Raw genomic sequence first — 23,778 nt, 5'->3', positions numbered from 1 at the left:
ATCTCTATGTGATGTTCACTGAGCCACTTTTAGTAAGAAGGGAAGCATCTCTTCCTGTACAGACTGTGTGAATACCATCCATGGGGAAACTGATGTATGCAGCTCCTCAAATGCGTTGCATGAGTTCACTGCACTATGGTGGTCGTACGAGAAGTCAGATCTTGACATTAATTCTTAAAAAGATCACACAACTTGAGAAGAGTGTTTTCTGGAAGAACGTGGAGCACAATGAGATAGAAGCACATCAAGGGTTATTGAGTGGATTAATGTCCAGACACCTGAGTGATGTTTGCATACTTTATTGTTATGTAACATTGAATGTCCTACTTATTTAAAATTTTTATACTTTGCAAGTATTTTATAACAGATTTCAATTTTTTTAAAAAAGGCAACAGTGGAAGTTAGATGCAGGAAACAGTTGACCTCTCCGTCACCATTCCCTATGATGCCCCCTTTATGTACCTGAGGATTAAATATCTCTTTCTTTGCGTGCTTTTACAATGTAAATACCACTGTAATCTGTGACATCATACAAACATTGCACTTTCCGGTTACTAATGTGAAGCTCCTCTATGACGTAACCAGCATCTGTGAGGGCGGTCCTGAGGAACTCCTCATCGATGAATAGATGAGGGAACTTCACATCACCAACCATGAAATACGTTGTTTGAAAGGCTGTCATCATTATGAGGTGTCCTCCACATTTCAGTAGTGAAGACAGATTTTTCAAACCATCGCAGTAGGTCTTCTTGTCTTTGGCTAAGAGGTCCAAAGAGTTTACCAGGAGCAGACAGTCAGCCTGGGGCAGGACAGTTGGAGACAAGGGGTCACTTCTTTCGAAATCACATTTGCAAACGTATTTGACTTTTCGTTGTACCATGTTCTGCTTCTCAGTCCATGTTTCACTAAAAACAAACATATGTAACATGATTAATAGGATTTAGTTACTGGTTAGCACCTGTTTTGTAACATGATGTTAACCATCATGGCTGTTATTCAGGGCAAACAAACAGTTACAGAAAGTTTCAGGATGGCGGCCCCACAGGTATCTGCGGTACACTTTGTATCACACACTTCTTTGGAGCAATCTCCTGAATATGAACTAAAAGCCAAGTTATAACCTTGATTTCTAATAGCATGACTATAGAAGGATTTTCTAATCTGTAAACTGTGGGCAATGCATATCTGCAGAAGCAGTAGAAACAGAATGCATCACTGTGCATTATCAGAGTGTAAGGCTACACTTCCTCACTGCATTATTAGAGGGTAACAGTACACCGAATCATTCTGCCTTATCAAGGGCAGCACACGCTTCTACATCACTGTGAATTAAAAAACAGAGCACTCACCATTATGCACTATCACTGAAGGGCATGCACACAGCCCCACTTGGTAGCTCTGTATCAGAGTTATGTTGCACTGAGCCTGTGCTTAAGTGGTCAGTCAGCAGCACAGACTGACTCAATGAAGGCAGGGGGGTACTCAGTGTGACTCTCATACTCCCATGGAGTGCCAAGCTCTCTGTATTGCTGTCAGTGAAGTAAGTGCTGTAAAGAGCGGGCTGTCTGTAAATCTTTAGCTGTTGGCCTGAGTGTCGATTTGTCTGCATATTTGCTTACTGCTATGTCTGAAAGTCTATTTGCATACATCCTATTGATTTTGTGCTTTCTACATGTGAATAATGTCTCTGTGCATCTATGATTCTGTTGTTGTCTGATGTATGTATGCTAAATATGGCAAAGTTATTTTTCGACTTGTTGTAAACGAATCTAGGATCCTAGTGTAACTTTTCCCGATTCATGCCCTTATATAGGTATACTTTACCCTACCCTTATATAGGCATAGAAATCATTACCATATTTGGCCTGAGCCTTACAGCCCAAATATGGCAAGGCTACTTCCACTAAGTTCTGAGAATTCACAACGATTTCTTGGAGAAACCCGCCTTCAGCAGCTAGGATCTTCCCCCTGCTTGAATATTAAGTTATCCAAGAAATCCTGGAGTTTTCTAGGAAATGAACCTTTGAGTGACGTTATTAAGTCCATCATGCGTCAAACTCGGCACCTTCATGGTATAAATATGCCTACATTTGCCCAAACTAACACATGGTGGTTCTTGGAGCAGATCGACTAACTCCTTGCCCGACGCCCTGCAGCAGCAAGTGCCGAAGGAAGCCGACCCTCCAGCAGATGCACTGAGAGACGCCGTTTCTTCTCTTGCGGAGAAATCCAGCTCCAGTGTTTCCAGCTTACCCTTGCGGGTATCTGGGAGATCGAGTCCTGAGAGAGAGATACAAGACCTCCTTCATTCTAAACCAAGGTACGGAGATGATTAGACCCTTAGAGAATTCTTGATTAGACTATTGGCAGATTCTAGGCAAAGAATACTAAACTAAAAACTACTCCTCAAACGTATTTCTTCCCTTGTGCTAGGCTTAGGTCAGGTACACCGGGGTAGGCATATTTTAGAAGCACCAGTGGAGTACTTTTAGCCATCTCTTTTATCATTGTATGTATTATATGCATTTTATCTAGTTAAAGCAACTTATGGCTTAGAAACTAGATCATGATTTTACAGTACTACTTTATAATACTGTTTGTATTATATGCCTTGTACTTTATAACCAGCATTACCATTGTAGCAGTACATTTCTCATGCTTGAGATAGAAGACTGTTCAATAAATAATTTTATTGAAAACGCCCGTCTCTCTAATTTCTCAGCAACTCTGGTGAAACTAAGTATACACGATTGACTGAGTAAAATAGTTATCTATTGTTTCCGCGACTCTGAAGATTGATTTCTTATTCTTGGGAAACAAAGTTGTCATGTTATATGGTTGTCAGGAACTAATCCCTTTGTGTACTTTCGAGAAAGTTTCTAATGACCTCTGAGCTAGCTGGCACACACATAACTAAGTCTAATATATTTGGTAGAGACCTAGTAGACCTTAGTCCTACGTCTAAACTGCAGTATATATTATTACAATGCGCAGAGCCTATTGGGAATATAGGAACTACACTACAGACCCACATAGATGGTAAGGTCATCTTCAGGACAAGCGATTTGTGTGCCCTGAAAAACAGTGGAAGATTGGGCCACACCTCCAAATTATGAGCTGGAATAGTTTGATTATCCCATAATTAAACATTGTGCTAAAGCATACAAAATTGTGGTAATGGCAACAGCGGTCACTATGTGCGATACAGGTGCCACAAAGGAAGTATAGTAATTGTGCACCAAAGTTCAGGCCTTGAGTCTGCCAACAGAGATATCTCAGGTAAGTGCAGATTAGGGCCCACTGTGATGGGGAGCCTACCAATCTGAGGACAGTATAAGCAAACCTGTCCTGAAAGATGCCGCTTTGAAAGACCTTGTAGCATTGCTTGTATGTGTTCTTCATTCTCATGGTGACTTTGCCACACTTCTATTTTGCTAAGCACGTGAATGTGCTGAATGTGTATTCCTGATAGGCACTGACGTCATGTAGCCTGTACAGATAGGGTAACACAGTTAGGAACACAATGTCATTCTTTTGCATGCTTGATAGGCTTGGTAAGAGACACTTTATTTTTGTTAGATAGTACAAGATGAGCTGCTCTGCGTCGTCGCCACATTGAGAAGAATAACATGTTGTTATAAAAACAGCTTTTGTGCTGAAGCTCTTCCAGAGGAGCCCTTCCCTGCTGGGATTATTACGGAACCTCTACAAACTGTGGTGCAGCCCTGCTGACCCCGACCTCCATCGTGCCAAGGAGGATAATCTGTACTAGTTCCAGACTTCTAACTCCAAGGTATTGGGGTTTAGACTACTCCATTGATCTGGCAGATGAAGACCCCTGTTATTCTCTCGAAAGTGTAGTGTTAGGCACAGATAGAAGTAGGCAAACATTAGCAACAAATAACATGGTTGAATTATTCATGCTGTTTATTATTCTAACAATGCTGATTACTGTAATATGTCTAATCTTTCTAATAATCACAGCTCATGCTTTTTTCACAAAATACGCTAATTTCAATAACAGTTTGAAAATGCTCTGTTGTGTCTTTCCTGCGTTACCTTGGGCATGCCAGAGTGACTAACAGAAAGGTAAGATCTGTTTCCGTAGGTAGCCAGGGGATCAGAGTGTAATTTTCGAGGTTTCCAACAATATCTTTGCCTGGTCTGTTTAGGGGTTAGATGTGGTACTGTAAGATAGATGAAAAACCTACCAACACATACTGATTGTGTATACAGACTGAGTCCAAACACCCTGAATAGTGTTGGTCAAATACACAGTCCTGCCACATCTGTAGGAACCGTAAAACTACCTCTTCTCTGCCACCAAACTACCCTTGTTAAATTTCAGCCGGTGATTCCTTTGTTATTATTGTTCTGCATTGAGTGCCCATTGGAATTGGACTATTCCACTATGTACCATAAATTATTCATTCCTGATTGTTTTGTAACCAGCCACCAATCATCTAGTACAGTAGTTTCCAAACTGTTTAAAACCACGGCCCACTTTTTAGTACGACAAACGTTTGCGACCCACCTGGCATTAATTGACATGAGCCGGGGAGATTTTTTTAAAGTAACTAAAGCATAGTGTGGTAGCGCATTGTCATTTACAGACAGCACATTTTCCATTGAAATGGCCACTAAATTTGCACACATACAGTTTTACTGCTAAAACTATATAGCACACAAATGAAAATATGTAGAAATTGGGGTCGGTGAATATTTATCGTTTGTGCATCACCAAGTAAAGTATCTTGGTTTGTTTCGATCCTACTACAATCTGTTTCCATCACAAGTCAGAATTACAAAGAAGTGCTTCATTTTTCTTTCCGAACTGCTTAATGTGTACAGTTCATTTACATTTTGTTGTGTTACAAAAATTAACGTCCTACAGCCTTTCAATTCACACACCTGTACTCCAGCTGGATTGTTACACAACTTACTTTAATTTTCTTTATCTGACTGCAAAGTGAGAGTCGTTTGTAAACAACACTCCCTATTTGACCTCTATCTCGAAGTGTGTCAAAGGTGACAAGAAGAATACAGAATTTAAAGGCATCTTTTTTTATTGCTTGGTCTTTCCTGACTCACCAGACATCAGTTGCAACCCACAGTTTGGGAAACACTGATCCAGTACAATATAAGATTGATTTTAGGCACCTCTCACTATTAGCTGTTTTTTTTGTGACAATCTATGTATAATTGTATTAGTAAGTAGAAATCTTAACAAGTTCTGTATATAAATCTAAGGAAACATCATTGGTTCTGCTGGCACAGTTTTTATTGTTTATATACTAGCATCTTGCACCATATACTGGATTTATTGTATACTACATTAACTTTGTATGAAACGACTTGTGATTAACTGACAGAACCCCTGTTTCTTATGCATTTAGAGACCATGGAACCTCTACAGTTGCCTTGAATGCACCCTTGTTTACAACCTATGACCATAAACCAACCAATGTGAGTTGTGAGTAGTTTTAATGCAAGAAAAGCAATGAGTATGTAACACTGAAAGGCAGAGGCTGGGCTTGAAAAATCTTTAAAAATCTATTGACTACAATTATCTACTTGACCTAACATCAATACTCTCAACCCACATACTGGTTTCGTACAAATTGTCTGCAAAACATATTCAGCGCCAAGAACCCAAAAAAACTTTGGCCAACCAAATTGCTAGCAAACAGAAAATTTGTATTTGTCACCCAAGTACCTCCCTAAGATGTGTGTATCAGAGGTAGTGGAAGTTTGCAAACATATTAAATAACATCCATGAACAACATATCACGGCACTTACTTGTTAGTGAAGAAGCTAGTGCTCTAAGCTAACCATAGATATAAGGGTGGCGTTTTTCAGATGCAACACTTTCTTCTTGAAAACTCTGTGCAACAGGACCACACTTGTATCAATCAACAGGTTGATGAAGACTGAGTCAAGAGACTACTAGAGCCAGAACAAGTCCCTGTTCTTTCAAAATAAGATCAGTTTTGCACATTGGACTTGGAAGGCTGTGTCCAGTAATGTGTCTCTGTCCAGGGTTTGCTGTCAGCGAAAGCAATACTGCTCGGGTTGGATGAAAGTGTCAAATTTCCAGCTACCCACTTGTATTTGCATTAACGCTGACATGCCTGCTTTGAGGCAGGATTTTGCTCATGTTTTAATCAGATTGGGCTGGCAAAGCCTCCATGTTTTCCTTTATATTGTTGTGGTGTGGCAGTGCCTAATTTGTAAAAAGGAAAAAAAGAAGTGCCGGGCCCATGGTAGGAGTCCACTCCAGCTTGCACTGTCCACTGCTGCTGTCAGCACTGCCAATTACAGCATCAACACAGCTACTCATCAGACTCCTACAAGTGTGACATTTCTGACTATTCCAGGCCCCTAAATCTAAAACAATGGCTTTGGTGGTAGGTATTAGCCATTGTTAATGTACACTGAATTAATAAACAGCTGTTGATGTGCTCAGAAATCACCAGCTCAAATCAAGCACTGAGTTGTGTTAAATGATTGGCAACATGCGTTTTAACATATTCTGGGTAGTCTTAAACAGCTGCTGAGAGTGAAGAGTAATACATATCAAGAAATCACTGGCCAAAAACTGGATGGTAAAATAACACAGCGCAACAGGCATTAACTTGTTAAGGAAAATGGTGCTGATTTGAATAACTCGCTATCTTCTGACTTAGTAACTGACTTGTTTCTTTGACAAGAAGGATTGTGGCCCATAATATGTCTCTTTCCTGGGCTTGCTGACAGCCAAAGCAAAACTGCTGGGGTTGGATCAAAGGTGTCTAACTCCGGCACATCTACTTGGGTTTGCATTTAAGCAGACATTGTGTCCCTTTTGAGGGAGGTACCGAGCTCATTTTCTAATTGATTCATGCTGCTAAACCCACGTTCGCATATTGCCATTGCTGGACTGATGGAAAGCATGATTTCAAAAATAGGAAGGACATGTTTAAGTTTGTGTATTTTTTCAATAGCTGAGTGAAGAGGGATACTGGCTTACGCGTCATCCGGTAAAAGACTGAATTTCATCAACAGTAAGTGCCTTTTTTATAGTACGTAACAAGCTCCTCAAATTTGTGATTCCCAAAACCTCTAATCAAAAATGTTAAAGAGTGCGGCTTGCCAGATATGTACTCAGAAGCCCGTCATTTATGTTATGTTAATAACTATTTCTAGAGCGCACGTACACCCGTAGGTTTCTTGGCACTATTTTTTCGAGGAGACAGAAGTACAATTCTCATGCGTAGGACTGCTTAAAGAGCCATGTTTTCAGAAGCTTTCTGAAGCCCAGAAGATTGTCACAATTCCTATGTGACAAAGGGAGAGAATTCCAAAGGATAGCCGCTAGGCAACAGAAGCAGCTGCCCCCTTGCCTTTTTTTGTTAAACGAAGGGGTGGTGGCTAGGCTGAGATGGGCAGACCATAAGCTGCACGGAGGCTTTTAGTAGGTTATCATATTTCTTATGAATTTAGGACCATTGCTATGTCATTTATGAAAGGAACAGCCTCTTCTAGTAACTCAGCAGTGTCTTCCTTGACACTAGTTTCTCTAGAGCTGCCTTTTCGAGCAGGCTTTGCCAGTGTTAGTAGAGGGAACCCTGCAAAATAATTCTCTGTAAAAAGCAAGTGAAATTGTGTAAGTGCTTTTTCTGGCATCGCTTTCAGCTGTTTTAGCTTCCATTGAAGCCCCTCAATCCTTCCTGCAGCTTCAGAAATAAGACTGTCTTCTTGTTGAAATGCCTTAGACAGGTGGGACGCTGTTTTGCCACACCTGAACCGGCGCTGCTGCTAATACAGGGCTCCCGCTTCGGATTTTGACTTGCCTGACTGCTCCTGGCTCTCCTGCCGTAGCTGTTCCTGTGGGGGTGTGTGAGGCTGCAGGGCTGCGAGCGTGAACCGGGACTCACCTTCCCAGGAGTCCCGGTGTCAGAGACCGAGTCATCTGGCCCCGCTCTCCCTGACCGCCCCACCCCACCTCCAAACAACTGAAAAGGGGCTTGGATACTTTGCTTCGTGGGACGCTGTTTTGCCACACCTGAACCGGCGCTGCTGCTAATACAGGGCTCCCGCTTCGGATTTTGACTTGCCTGACTGCTCCTGGCTCTCCTGCCGTAGCTGTTCCTGTGGGGGTGTGTGAGGCTGCAGGGCTGCGAGCGTGAACCGGGACTCACCTTCCCAGGAGTCCCGGTGTCAGAGGCCGAGTCACCTGGCCCCGCTCTCCCTGACCGCCCCGCCCCATCTCCAAACAACACGGCCCATTGGACTTTGGCCTATAAATATCGGAGTACGACGCTGCGCGGGAGCGCGCGGGGCGAAGACCGGGCAAAGAGCGGGCCGTTTGAGGCCGTTCGAGGACAGAGAGGACTAGACTGGCCCACCCCCTTTTGCCCGATATCCTTCAAAACACTTCAATAACATAAAGGCAAACACCTATCTTCGTCCCCGCGCCCCAAGCACTATGAATACAAGGGTAACTCGCAGCAAGACCTCTAAAGGTGGGTCACAAATCAGTGGCCCCATGGACGATTTCATCACCCGCACCAACATACCCATAGACGAAGAGATATCCAAACTCCAAACCCGGGTCTCGTTAGAATTAGAAGCTGCCAGAAGAGTGTCCCAAGTCATCGCACTTTCCAAAAAATCCTCTTTAGGCCACATAGCCACTTCAGTTACACCTGAGCGACCTGCTCGCCCTCAGTGTATAGTCACTCAGGTCGATGTCCATCACTCCCCGAACCCTGCTACTTTTCCTTCAGCCCTAGAAAGCAAAGATGAGGGAACCCCATCCACACCTGTAAGTGCGTACAACTCTATCCCTACTATATCCCCTCAGACAACCTTGATTACCACCAATACTAGTGGCAAGCAACCAAAGAGAAAACGCCATTCTCGCTCTGCCTACTTTCGCAAAAAAGCAAAAATTGCTGTTCCCAAAAACTTGTCGACGACTAATGCTACAGCAACTAATGCTGGCACAGAGCATACTCTTAGTTCACAGCCACCAAGTGAGGGACAGGGAAAGGGTTTAGTTATTCCCCCTGTTAATACCCCAGAGGATGAGGACCCACAGGTAGATGGGCTAGGCAAAAACATTAAAGAATTTATAGAGGTAGTTTGGGAAACACTCAAAAAACTTCTATCACCCCTAGACCTTAGACTATCAAGGATAGAAAATAACTTCCTTGAAATGGAGAAGAGCATTATTGCTCTGGCCACTCTTGGGTTGAAAAGTCTTGAAAATCAGGGCATTATAGAAGCTGACTCAACGCCACAAGCTCCCGTATCCCAAACCCACCAAATCCCCCTCCCAGTACCACCCACTATAAAGCCTGTCCCTAAACCAAGGACTGTCACGGTGGAGCAAGCCCACGCTAAACCAAAGGTTCCTCCGCGGGGCTCCACGCGACACCCAGCAAATTCTAAACCCGAAATGCCCCATAGACTCATCCCCAGTCAAACCCAGGGCCCCCCAGCTAAGGACAACTTTAGAGGGGGCTATATTGACCTCCCCCCAGAGGCCAATGACTATGTGGTTGTGCTGACGGGTGTTCCAACAATTGGCAACGGCCAATTTGAGAATCACTGGTCGTTGAAAAACAAGATAATGCATTGGTTAAACGTAAACAGACCGATCCCTAATGGTAGAAGAAGTCGTGTACTGATGGTTCGTAGAACTCCTTGGGTAAGTCCAACGAAGAAATCCAGTCCCGGGGATTGCATAGTGGTGACTTTCGAGGACCCGCACACGGCGCACCACATTTGTTCTTGGTCCGGTAATGATGACTCTGTAGTTATACCTAGACCGTTGTCCTTCTTCTACCCTCCTCGACCAAGACGCAATCAGGTGGATGATTGGACACTGGTACAACACCATCCTTGGTCGAATAACTCCCGGAGCCATAAGGAAACCCTCCTACACTGGAATGGTCTCTCTACCTACAATAGATTTGGTAGCTTAGAGGAGGTGGATTGACTTCCAGTGCAATTGGCCAAACAACATCGGAGGGAAACATTGCCCTCGCACGGGCAACGTCATAACGCATGTCCTGCTCCTGAACTCACAGCAAGCCGAGTAGGAAGATCAAACGGCTTATCGCTTTATGGGGAGTCATCTATACCCAACACACCAGAAAATTGTGGCAAGGAAGATTGGACATACTCATCCCCTGTGACCCCTCCTTTACCCACCTCTACCGAAATATTAGGGTCTATCTGGTCTGGCCCTCATGTGACCTCCAATCACCAACAAACTGAGCTACCTGCGAGGTCCTCTAATTCGGTGGCCATGACAAACTCTCCCTTGCTTACTGTTTCTTCCAAAGTTCCACCTGGTGATCTCGTTTTAAAAATCCTATGTTGGAATACGGCTGGGCTTGGTCGTAACTTTGACATCCCCGAATGGAATGCTTTTCTGGAACCTTATCATATTTGCCTTTTCCAGGAAACCTGGTGTCTAGAACCGAGACACAGAGTGGGGTTTTCAACCTTCTTCATCCCCGCCGTCCAGCAACAAGGATCCAAAGGTCGCCCTTCTGGCGGCCTTATCATATGGGTCAGTATTGCACTAGGCTTCAGTGTAAAACAAAGGGCTACCCAGTCACCAGATCTTCAGTGGATAACAATAAACTACAAAGGGGGAAGAAACATGGAAGTATTCAATATTTATCTAAGGGGTGCTAAAGGCGGTGTATCTCATCTACCCTCTACAGGCTTAAGCCGCAATCTAGCTGCCTGCAGTGCTGACTCCTATGTACTTGTTGCAGGTGACCTTAATTGCTGTTTTGAGCCACTGGCTAGAGAGGACATTCTGGATACCTTCGAGGAGGACGCCCGGAGAGGTATCCCGATTCTGAATCTTGACCCGATCCCTAAATGGTCACAAAATGCAATAGAGATTAATGCTCTTTGCATGGAGCACAATTTGAGATCAACAAATGGTCGATCCAAATCTGACTGTACGGGTGCTCACACATATAACAGACCGGGTCATTCCTCTAGAATCGACTTCATCATGTTTAACTACAATCTCTGGCCATACCACCAAGACATGGAGGTTATAGTGACGGGTGACAGTGATCATAACCCTCTCTCGCTAACCATTTATTTATTTATTTATTTACAGATTTGTAACGCGCTAGGAACTCGACTCCCTAAGGAGTATCTCCGCGCCTTTGGCAACATCTGTGAACAGAAGCCCTGACCAGTGTATAACAAATGCCCTAACAGAGCTAGTAATTGAACAGGAACGTTTTTAATTTTTTTCTGAAAGGAAAATGTTCCTTACACACTCTGATGTCATAAGGAAGATCATTCCAGAGCTTTGGCCCAGCTACTGACAGAGCCCTTCCCCCTTGTCTAGATTTCCTGAACCTGGGGACACATAGCAATTGTTGCTCTCCAGATCTGAGAGACCTCAGGGGGGTATAGGGAATGAACTTTTTGGTCAGGTAATCGGGACCTTTGCCAATGAGGCATTTGTGAATGGTGCAGCATGTTTTAAACAGCACCCTCTGTTTTACAGTAAGCCAGTGGAGTTTGTTAAGAAGTGGCATAGAGGGAGTACGGGCTGGGGCATTGAAGACAAGCCGTGCAGCTGTGTTTTGCACGACTTGTAATCTGGTCATGACGTCCTCATTGGCGGCCAGCAACAGACCGTTACAATAATCCAGTCTGCTTAACACTAGCGACTGTACTAGTGTTTTCCTTGTTGTATCAGGTAACATGGGAAATACCCGTCGGAGAAGACCAATGACATGGAAGCAGGAGCTTACAACTTGATTGGCATGATGTTTAAGGGCAAGCTCCTGATCCAATTTAACTCCTAGATCTTTCACCACGACTCTAGGTACGGGGACTGGGCCTAGGTCTTGAGGCCACCAGTCAGGAGTCCAGAGTCGCTTGGCTTCCCCAAAGAGCATGACCTCAGTCTTGGCGACGTTACACTGAAGGAAATTTGCTGCCATCCAATGTGCCACCTCTTTCATTCCCTGTGCAAAGGAGTTACGCACCTCAGGGGTCAAGGTTTTAAAGGGGAAGAGGAGTTGGGTATCGTCTGCATACGATACAGGAATGAATCCATGAGATCTCATGATGTTAGCCAGGGGTGCCACATAGATGTTAAAAAGCGTTGGGCTCAAACAGGAGCCCTGTGGCACCCCCTTTGAGATCTCAACCTCCTCTGACTGGTATGGACCCAGTATGACTCTCTGAGTGCGGTTGGTAAAAAAGCTCCTTAGCCAGGCCAGCGCCTTGCCTTCCAGACCGATGTCAATTAGTCTGGAGGTCATGATCTCATGTGAGACAGTGTCAAACGCCGCTGACAGATCTAGGAGCACCAGGATAACGGAAAACCCTTTATCCTGTAGCATACGAAGATCGTCAGCGACGGACAGTAAGGCAGTCTTTGTGCTGTGCCTGGGTCTAAACCCCGACTGGGAAGGATCCAGCACCCCTGCGCTCTCGATGTATCTAGACAGATGCCCGTTCACAAACTTCTCAGTGAGTTTCCCTAGAAAAGGGAGGAGAGAGATGGGTCTAAGGTTTGTCAGGTCTGTCCACGGAATGGAGTTATTTTTCCGTAGTGGTCTTACCAAGGCCTGCTTCCAACCAAGGGGGACTTCCCCTGTGCTCAGAGAAAGATTGATGACCTGTTGGATTCCAACCCCCAGCTCGTCACTCAAGAGTGCCATGACACGTGCTGGGATGATATCTGAAGGGCACCCACTCTTTGTCTGAGTGATTAAGGTGGTCATCTCCTCCATAGATACTGGTGGGAATTCCGTAAGTTTACTGATCTTGTTACCTACTGAGCTAGGTATGCTATCGGCAGAGTCAAGGCTGCTAGCCGATTTTGAGGCTAAGATCTTAGCATAAATGCCATCAATTTTTCTGACAAAGAACTGTGAAATATTATTACACAGTTCCTGAGACTCAATCCCATCTGTTTCACAGGCCAAGGGCTTGGTGAAAGTTTGTAGTATTTGGTAGAGAACTTTGGAGTTCTTACCAGCTGCTGATAGTTGGACTGCAATATGATGTTTCCGCGCAGCCCGAAGAGCTTTATGATAGCTTTTTTGGGAGGCCCTATGATTATCTTTGTCCTCAACTTTCCGAGTGGCTCTCCATCGTTTCTCTAGCTTCCTTGTAGTGAGCTTTAGCTGTCTCAGGTCATCTGTGAACCAGACCTCTTGCCTAGGAGCAGGCCGTAGTTTGTATGTCCTCAAAGGAACAACACAATCAATGGTTGTAGTTATGGCTTCATTAAATTTGTTTAGAGCTGAAGTCACATTGTCCCCAACTCCAGCCCAGTTGGGTTCTAAGTAATTCTCCCTAAAACCCTCAGGAGTGAGTTTGTTCCAGGGTCTTCTGACATCTGCCATACTCTTCCGAATACTTTTTGTCTTATAGTTGGAACAAGTATGGAATTCGATAATGGCGTGGTCAGTCCAGTCCACCTGGTAAGGAGGGAGACAATTTATGTGAGAGGAGTTGTATAGCACGAGATCAAGAGTATGACCCGCTACGTGTGTAGGTCCTTGATTTGCCAAATTAAAACCAAGTGTGGACAGGTCAGCCAGGAGGGTCTGTGCCTCAAGACATGTCGCAGTATCACAATGGACATTAAAATCCCCGACCAAAATGAAGTCAGAGTTCATTAGCATATGGGGGGCAAGTGCTTCCACAAGTTGGATAGAGAAATTCCCAGCGGGGCCTGGAGGCCGATAAACTAGAGCTCCTTTTCTGGATTCCCTAGAGCTGGGGTTAATGGTAAATATCATGAGTTCCATTTGTGGGTTGCATACAGTCTCAATAACCACCACCTCCATTTCCTGTTTAAAAACAATGGCTAGCCCCCCCCCAGTTTTAATTGGACGGTCCATCCTCACTATTTTGTACCCTGCCGGCACACCCATAGTTATGGCTGGGACAGAGTGGGGCTTAAGCCAGGTCTCTGTTAGGAAACAGAAATGTGGGCTCTCAGATGTGATAAGGTCCCAAACCTGAATGGAGTGAGACACTAATGATCGTACTTTGCACAAAAGGTTCTTACAGTTTAGATGGGGGTCATTGGGAGGGCTAGCAGTTGTATTGATCGAGTGTGCAGTAAGGGCAGAATCGATCAATTGTTTGTAACAAGGGTTTATTACAGTGTTGCTAGTAAACTGTGTACAACAAGCCCTACAGGTAAAAGGTCCCTCAAAACAGCAATCAGCCCTATAGTTGCACAGCGTAGAAACATACCTGCCCAGATCCAATAAGGACTGTCTAGAGTACGTGAGTGCAGGGCGAAGAGTCAGTACAGGGGGTACACCAGTTGACGCCATAACCCCCTGCCCCTAGCCCCGTCCTGTCGCGGACGGGGCTAGGGGCAGGGGGTTATGGCGTCTCCTTGGCAGGCTGGAAATCATGGCACATCTGATCACAAGTGGAAATCTTCCCATGAACTAGCTCCCACAAATTGTAGCAGGCGCCTGAAGTGGGCCAAAGTCTCAGCAGACGAAATAAGGATGGCGCAAGCCGGGACTATTTTGGCAGGAGTGGAGCCTCGGATGGACACCTTAAGTCCCACCAGCAAAAAGGTTTTACCCCTATTCACTGAGACTATAGAGGCACTGAGTGACTTGTTTATCGTCCCCCAATCCACCCGTAGGGGTCCCCCGAAAACTCTCCCCAAAGCGACAGATAAGTGGTACACCGCTAAATGTCGTATAGCCAAGAGGGAACTTGTTGCCACATTAAAATCTAAAGACTCAGCTAATATCAGGGCTGCGAGAAAACTCTATAAAAAAAACATAATTGAAGCCAAGCAGGTCCACGATTCCAATTTTTGGGGGGATTTAGTAGAGGCAAGCAACGGGAAGGATGCTAAGAGGTTCTGGGACCTACTAAGAGCTAGGGAAAAGCCTACTGACCAGCAGTTAACTTGCAACATCCCCGGTGATGTATGGCTTGCCCATTTTTCGAAAATGTATTCTGCTCCTTCGGGGGCATCTCATTTAGCTTGCCCACCTCTGGGTCCGCTGCCCATTCCTATAATTGACCCCCCATGTCATGATGGTCTATTTACTAGCCTGGAAGTAGAGAGAGCAATCCGGTGTATTGTCTCAAATAAAGCGGCAGGTCCCGATGGAATTCCAGGAGACCTAATCAAGAATCACCCTCCTTTTTGGAGCAGGCTAATTGCCTCTCTTTTGAACGAGGTATTGTTGGGTGGGGTATTCCCTGACTCATGGAGGGGCGCTGAAGTCGTACCTATTTTTAAAAAAGGCTCCAGGGACGACCCAGCGAATTATCGACCCATTAGTTTATTGGACTCATCCCAAAAGGTAGCAGGAAAGGTGGTACTGGGCAGGATTATCCAGTGGGCCGATGAAAATCGGATTCTGTCGGATCTTCAAGCAGGCTTCAGAACAGGAACAGGAACAATCGAGCAGACGTTCCGCCTTCTAATGATTTATTGGAAAGTGGTGGTTCTGGGAGGGGGCAGTTTATACTTAGTCTTTATTGACTTAAGGACGGCCTTCGACCTGGTACCACGAACACGACTATGGAACGTCCTCGATGGGCTAGGCCTCCCCCCTTATTTGTTGTCCTTGCTTGTAAAATTCCATGACAGCAACTTTGCCCAAATTAGATGGGGTGCACAGGGAGAGAAAACACCTCGTATCCCTGTGGATAGGGACGTCCGCCAAGGGTGTGTGCTTGCCCCCACTCTGTTTTCTCTTTATATTAATGGAGTGGTAGAGCACCTTCTCCAGCAGCCATCAGATGCACCCACCCTGGCTGGAAGGAAAATCCCAACGCTCCTATTCGCGGACGATACCCTCCTAATTTCAATTTCAAAATCACCTATGGGCATCCAATCATTGCTTACTAGCTTCAAGGCCTTCTGTGATACAAGGGGTTTGGCCATAAACATAGGCAAAACTAAGTTTTTAGTCCTTAACCCGCCCAAAAAATCTGTTATACCACCGGTCCTAGATTCTGTTCCACTAGATCGAGTCAAAGAATTTGACTACCTGGGTATACGTATCAGTGACACCATGAGTTGGAAGGCACACCACCAAAAGGTGTTTCTGACTCATAAGAGGGTGGCAGGTGCACTGCTCAAGGAACAGCGCGCCTCATCCTTAAAACCAATTGGGGCTCCCTTAGATATTTATAGGGCAAGAGTTGTGAGTGCGGCACTATACGGTGCCGAACTGTGGGGCACTCAGAGAACTGATACTCTGGCTCATCTTGAGAATAACTTCCTCAAAGACCTTATGGGCCTGCCCCACAGCACACCAACAATTCCATTGCTGTTAGATGCAGGTACCCGGGCAATATGCGATCAAGCGAAATTACGCCCGCTTCTCCTATGGTCCAGAATTTGGAATGTGCAAGAACTTAGCAGTTAGGCCGAAGCCTTAAGTGACATTATGTCCCTACCGGGCTCCCATAAGATCATCTGGCTTAGGGAGGTTAAAAGGCTGCTCTATAAACTAGGCCTAGGAGAGGCTTGGGCTAACAAATCTGCACCATCAAAACAACTACTAAAGAAGGCTTATTGGTCATGGGTAGATAACGAGAGGGTTTGTAGCATAAAACATTGTAAATCCGTAGCCCTGTTTCTGCTAACTAAAGAGACCCCCTATAGGGAACCTTATTTGGACATTATCCAGAGTTCATGGGACAGATCATTGTACATTAAGTTTAGGGTGGGGGTGCTTCCATTGTGCCAGTTTACTTCTACCTGGAAACCGCCCGCCCAAACCGTACCTTACTGCCCCTTTTGTGATCTAAGGGTAGAGTCCGTGTCCCACCTGTTGTTCGAGTGCAGTGTCTACGCAGCCCCTAGACGGAGGTGGTTGAAGCCCCTCTGCAGGAGTTTGGGAACCCGTTCTCATCTGGAAGCTCTACGCATATTACGTACAGATGCAAGACCCCTCTTTGCCTCCTGTATAGCAAAGTTCTTAGGCTGGGCCTGGCGTTTAAGAACTGCAAAAAAACTATTAATTCAGTGAATGAGTCCCACTGCTTAGTATGCTATGCTAAAGCTGCCATGTTTATAAAAATGTTTTTATGTTGATGATTGCTGAAAAATTGTTTTTAAGATGTAACATGTGCTTTTATGATATGTTTTTATCGAATAAAGCTATTACTACATAGTTGCTGAAGCACCTCTGTGAAGTCTATCATGCAGTGAAGAAATAAAGAAATTCTTCTGATTCATGTCATGAAGTAATCATTTGGTTTATGTGAATATTCATCACTACCAATAGCAAAGTGCTCGAGCTGAAGTACTGCACACTCCCAATTCGTTTTAGGTGCTGTTACTGCCCTGTGCTGATTGCTACCTATCTGATGTGCTGCAATCCACCAACATGTTTTAACTGCTTGTCCAGATTCTCAGCTAGCTCTTTAAGTTCCTTTCTCTGCTTAGGTGAATAATAACATAGTTTGAAACATCCTTTGAGCACCTCTTCAAATTTGAATAAGTATGAACGTTTTTAAATCACACACAGCCATTTCTAGATGGTGAGCAGCAGGGTGCACAACCGCAATGTGATTGCTATTGTCCCATCTTGGATATGTGGAGGTTTCGACCAGTAGCTGATTAGACCTGATTTACTGCCCAGGTTCACAGCAGATCCATCTGTTTTCAGACTAATGCATTTCTGACTTAGAACATCCAGAGATATGCCCATGCTTTGCAAACCAAGTGATATATCATTGTTCACTCCAGATGCAGTGAAGCTTTTAATGCTGACGATGCCACGCAGAGGGGTAACAAGGGTGCCTTCACAAACAAATCATACATTAATCAGTTTCTGTTCCAGTATTCCATTGTCAGTTGACCCATCCAACAGAAAACTGAAGAATCTAGCATTTTCTATCTGTGATCGGATTGTCATTTTATGGTCTCTGAAATTGCTATTACAAAGTTATGATTTGCTTGATCGTTGGAATAATTTTCCACCTTCCAGTCTTTTTCTGCAGTATACAGAGTGCTTTTTGCAGCAGTATACAGAGTTTTGGAAACTTAATAAAAGCCTTACCTCCTTTTGCAAGATAATAGGTTGTATTAAATAGAATGTTTAGGTGCCCAATATTTTTTCATGCATTTTTGGAATTGATTTCACTATGCCAGTCTTTTGTGGGCTTTTCTTTATGGAATATGCATTTTCTATGTGATTTTCTCTTGTTGTGCCATTCCAAGGTCTCAGTTTTTGATTTTTTCATCACACCATCATATAGAGAAGACTTAGAATCTTCAAAATGAGGAAACCTCCTGCAAATTCCACTTCTTTAAAGTGGTCTCTTCTACGCTAGCACTGTTAGTTTCCTTTTCTTCAATCACTTCCCACTTGAAATCTTCAAGTCATTTCTGTTGTGCCACTCTCTGTCTTTTTCTTCCATCATTCTCCCTTTGCTGGGGGTGGATTTCTTCTAATGCCTTCCTTTTCCCATCTACCGAACTCTCTCCTGCTTTATTCAGTGGAGTTTTAGCTCCAGTGGTTCTTCCTAACCACAACCTGACATCTGGCATTGTTGCTGCACTCTCTGCCTGCTGTCTGCCTTCTCCTCATTAAAAAGCCAGCACTGCTTCTGTCCTCTGAGCTAGAATCTTGCAAAAAGAAATACAATAACTGTAACAAATTTAATATAAAGGAAACTGTGTACTAACTATTAGCCTTAAAGGCTTAACAATTTTGCTTTCCATAATTAGAGTAAGATGGCTCCAATTACTTACTGCAAAGATGTATGTGATGTGTGTATGGCTTACCCATTACAGGCCCTGAGGGACTCAGTGTTCCATTCAAAGACTGATAGGAATCTTGACTTTTAATGCTATTACTGTACACCCCGACCAAATATTTATCACTAAATGTAATAGTACTCCTCTTAATGACCTTAAGATCAGTGTAGAGCAGGAATATCGATGGAGAAATATCATGGGACATTAATATTGATGCAAGAATATCGTGGGGAAGAATTATCAACAACAAAAATATAGTTGACAAGAATATCAACTGACAGGTAAGTAATATCAATTACAAAAATATTTTTGTAATAAATATTGTTTATAAAAATATAGTTGACAGAAATATCGATTTATTAATAATGTTATGTATTTTAGTGTTTTTAATGAGAATTGTTAGTTATTTTATTATATGTTTTAGAATTTTAGTAATTATTAATTGTAATTGTGCAATTAATTTTAGGTGTGTGTTGTGGTGTTCATATGTGTTAATGGTGTGAAAGGTGGTAAGTAATAATTGTTCATTGATTAATTCATAAATAATTATAAATTAATCTGAAATAATTAATTAATAATTATTAATTTTATTGTGTACTTAATTATTTTTAATTATCTTTGGTAATAATATTATATTTAAATGTATACATTAATTATGTTAATATTGTAAATGTAATAACAATGTTGATGGTTTTGTTTTTTATTGTTGTGGGATCAAGCGCTTTCCATACTGCTGCACTCACTGGAGTGGGAATAGTAATTTTCACCCCTACGCTATCCAACGCTTTCCCTACTGTTGCACTCTCTGGAGTGGGAATAGTAATTTTTACTCCTTCTGGCATCTTCAGAAATAAGACTGTCTTCTTGTTGAAATGCCCTAGACACTTGCTGAAGCACCTCTGTGAAGTCTATCATGACGTGCAAGAAATAAAGAAATTCTTCTGATTCATGTCATGAAGCAATCCTTTGGCTTTATGTGAATATTCATCAGTACCAGTAGCACGGTGCTGAAGCTGAAGTGCTGCACACTCCCAGTTCGTATTAGGTGCTATTTTACTCGCACTTACTCGTTAAGCTATGCGGTTTGTGCAGCCTTCACGGTTGCCTTTTAAACGGCAGACATTTTTCTTCATGACTTCTGTTAGTGTGGCTTTGGCAGGCACTAGTGCAAGACACCAACAGAAGTCGTGAAGAAAAATGTCTGCTGTTTAAAAGGCAACCGTGAAGGTGGCTCAAACCTCATAGCTTAACAAGTAAGCGCAAGTGGAACACTGTATATGCGAGTATACAGAGCGGAGATAATCATCTACTCTGAAAACAAAGACAATCGCAGCTGCCACGGAATAACATAAAGATACAAGCGACCCGACTAGAGAATACAGGACGTGACCCTAGCAATTTGCAGTGAAAAGCAGCAAAAAGACAAAGAAGAGGCATAAAGAAACTAAAAATCCTTTAACCAAGAGAAAGCCCATCGTGTGGTCATCTAAAAACTTGATGAGAAGACAGCTATTGCTTCTCAGAATAAACCAACGCTGTCACAATTGAGAAAACCATGATGAGAATCTTGGAACTTAACGCCCAGGTTTCGAAACGCATCAGCACATGATCAAAGCACTGAAGAATGAAGAATTAAATTCCAGCCTTTCGGGAAAAAAAACTTGATTTTAATAAAGAATAATTTTTCTTCCCAGTGTACTCATAGATACCTGATAATGACATTTAAATAAGTCCAGGATCATTAATTTAGCCAGCTGAATAGAATTGGTTGAAAAATACACATATATTGGATGTATTTTCATTTACCTCTCATGTTTGTTTTAAACAAATATCTAATGTGATGTAATATGTTTTATGATTTAGAAGGTTTTTGTAAGATGGTTATAACACAGATATGAATAGACACTTGTCTTTTTTGCGTTAAAATGAATTAAAGGAAAAAAAATTATAAAGTAAAAGGTATAAATAAAATACCGGTACAAACAAAAAGTAATGTGTTTGTCCTCTAGTGGATATGCTTGAAGAACTATTAAGCACCCAGCCAAACTGTGGGATTATAGTGGCTGGGGATGTTAACACTCAAAATCTTACATTGTATGTCTTTGTAATTGCTAATTAAAAGAAAAAACATGGAATTGCACCAGATGAAGCACTGCCCATGGACAGAGCGGGAATGCTAATGAATTCATTCTTAAATACGTATAGATTACAATCAATACAAAGTAGTCAGTGGCCGGTAACAGCCATGACTAACGACTCGAAGAGGATGATCAAACTAACGATCAATTTTATTTTTGTGTGCAATCTTTTGTATAGACAGGTGGTGGAATGCCAAAAGTCTTTCATCCAGAGCAGTGATTATCTCTCTCTGGCCATAGCTATCACTCTACAATCGAGTTGGCTCCAACCCATTGTTCTTGCGGGCAATACAAATGGGGAAGAAATCCATGTTTTACCAAGGAGACTAAAGTGGAACAAAATAGACACATCAGTCCTAAGCAGATGGAAAAGTGATTGGCGAAAACAGTTGAAGACTTCACAAGTGGCAATATCCTTGAGAACTGGATCCAACTGTTGACCAAGGTATATCATCTCTTAATAGGTAAACAAAGATGGCACCCCCCAACACTTAGAGAAGTGTTTTGTTGCCAACTTCAACACCGATGCAAAAAAGAGGAGCAAAGCAAGAGGCTAGTTAGAACAGCCTTACGAAAACACAAGCAAAAATGAAACATATCAAAACCTTCATCTAGCAAGGAAAATACACAGGGAAAATGTATGGGATCACAAAAGGATACTACAAGGCTCTAGATGGCTGCACGTCTTCACTTTGCTGACTCCAAACAAACAGGCGGAATTTTGGTCGTATATTGACAGGCTCTCTGGGCATGGCCATGATCGAAGCAATGTGGTTGCTAGTGACAAATGGATAAACCATGTAACTTCACTATACTGTGGAGCCCCTAACCCGCTATCATTGGGCACCCAAAGACCCCTCATCATCAAGGATTGGACTGACACTCCCCCAACAGATGCACCTGGACTATTCATGGCAGGGAAATTGACAACCATTGAAAAAACATCTGAAGTACTGGCCCCGGGTGATCACGTGATGACAGTCTTAAAAAATATCAGAAAAGATGGAGCACCAGGCCCAAATGGCCTACCAGGCCACCTTTTCAAAGAAGATTGCGACTTCTGGGGAACCGTACTCATGGCACTTTACCAGCACTGTCTGATAAATTCAATTGTTCCGGAGTCTTGGAAAGGCGTCTTATTGCAACCTATCCATAAAAAGGGTGACACAGGGGACCTCTCTAATTACAGGCTTATTGCCCGGCTGGACATTGAGGCGAACGGATACTCCAGCCTCCTCCTGCAAGATCTACAGGACAGGGATAATAAAAATTAAATGTTACTTGCGTACCAAACTGGCTTTAGGCCAGGAGAATCTACAACGGACAACATTATAGCTCTCGTCTACTTAATAGAACAGTCTGGGCAGAAACACTTGCCTCCTCTCTTTGTTTGTTTCGTGGATTATTCTGCAGCTTTTGATGGAGTCAATCAGAGTCTGTTGTGGTGGAAAATGCAAGATTGGGGGATACCGGCAAACCTGTTGAAAGCCATAATCAATCTCTATGCAGGTACTTGGGTATGCGTGAAAACCGTGACGAATTCAGCCACTAAAAAGATTACAACAGACAGAGGCTTAAAGCAAGGCTCCGTATTGGCTCCTCTGCTTTTTAATCTTTACATGGCAGACCTCAGAAAAATGATATCTAATGCTAACCTTTTACCTCCCAAAATCGGCCCAAATAGATTATGTTTAATGCAGTATGCAGACGATATGGTGTTACTGGGCCACACTAAAATAGGCATGCAAAGATTACTGGACGGTAGTTATATTTGGGAAATACACTAACAAGCTCAGACAACAGTGGATACTGGGTAATTTAAAAATAGTAACAGCGACCAAATACAACTACCTGGGGGTGTGGCTGATGAGCAACGGGAAAACCAGGGCACATATTGCTTCAGTTGAAATAAAGGGGGAACATCGTTTACAACGAAACTTTTACCCCGCACTACCATTACAACGCAGGAATTACAACGAAAGTCGTTACAACGACTTTCGCTGGAGGGCGCTGTTGGATAGGAAATAGTTAAATTTTCTATCCAACCCCTTCCCTACTATCCACGGGGACTGGAGTTGGAATAGAAAATTTAACTATTCCACTATCCAGCGCCCCGCAACGCATGTCGTTGTAACGACTTGTGTTGTAATCCCCGCGTTGTAAAGGCATGCGTGGTAAAAGCATGCGTTGAAATGACATACATCCAAATAAAAGCCAAAGCAGTAACCTTTCTGCTGTGCAAATTGTACTCCAAGCTAAACAGCCTGTCGACTAAAGCAATTAGAAAGGTTATAAATGCCGAATTCCTCCCGGCAATCACATATTGTCAGATAGCATTCCCGGAGGCTTTCATTAACACTATGGGACATGCCAACTGTCGCGCATTTAAACAAATCTTTCAGATTCCCGCTCACGCTCGCAATGCTCTGGTGCGACTGGAACTTGGGCTGAATAAACAGAGTTATGAGCATTGGGCCTCAATGGTCCAGCTCTATTAAAGGGTTTGTACAGCCCCAACGCACACAACGAAGTCAATGTTAAAGACAAATTTAACGAAAGGAAACAATCCGTGGCACGAAGGCCTACATACTGCCAGTAGTGAATTGAATTGAATCTCGACATGACTAAACTGCAGGATTTTACTGACCAGCCTTGTATCCTAAAGTCCATATTGAAAAAACAAGTCAGATAATTATCAAAGGAAGAGGACATGAAGGAACTGAATTCATCCAGTAGTAATACTGGAATATTTGCAAGTTCCTATGAAGACCACCTACGGCAACCATACCTCGACACAGCATTAAACAAGGCGATCTTAAAAAAATTTTTATGGTGAGACTTATGGTTTTGCTGATCAAAGATATCAACAGGCGCTGGAAAACCTT

At 43.2% G+C, this 23,778-nt stretch overlaps 1 protein-coding gene across 1 annotated transcript in view; it reads right to left on the bottom strand.

The window, feature by feature from the left end:
* Positions 1–283: 283 nt before the first annotated feature.
* Positions 284–23,778, bottom strand: part of LOC147666139 (nicotinamide N-methyltransferase-like) — a 134,136-nt gene continuing 110,641 nt past the window's right edge. The window contains exon 4 of the mRNA XM_086949273.1: positions 284–905. Within this exon, the coding sequence (XP_086805399.1) occupies positions 470–905 (436 nt within the window). The 3' untranslated portion in view covers positions 284–469. The remainder of the gene's footprint in view (positions 906–23,778) is intronic.

The sequence above is a fragment of the Lissotriton vulgaris genome, unplaced genomic scaffold (genome assembly GCF_964263255.1).
Source record: "Lissotriton vulgaris unplaced genomic scaffold, aLisVul1.2 SCAFFOLD_2065, whole genome shotgun sequence".
Lineage (NCBI taxonomy): Eukaryota > Metazoa > Chordata > Amphibia > Caudata > Salamandridae > Lissotriton > Lissotriton vulgaris.
The sequence above is the reverse complement of the archived record's forward strand: the minus strand, read 5'-3'. Positions and strand labels throughout refer to the sequence as shown.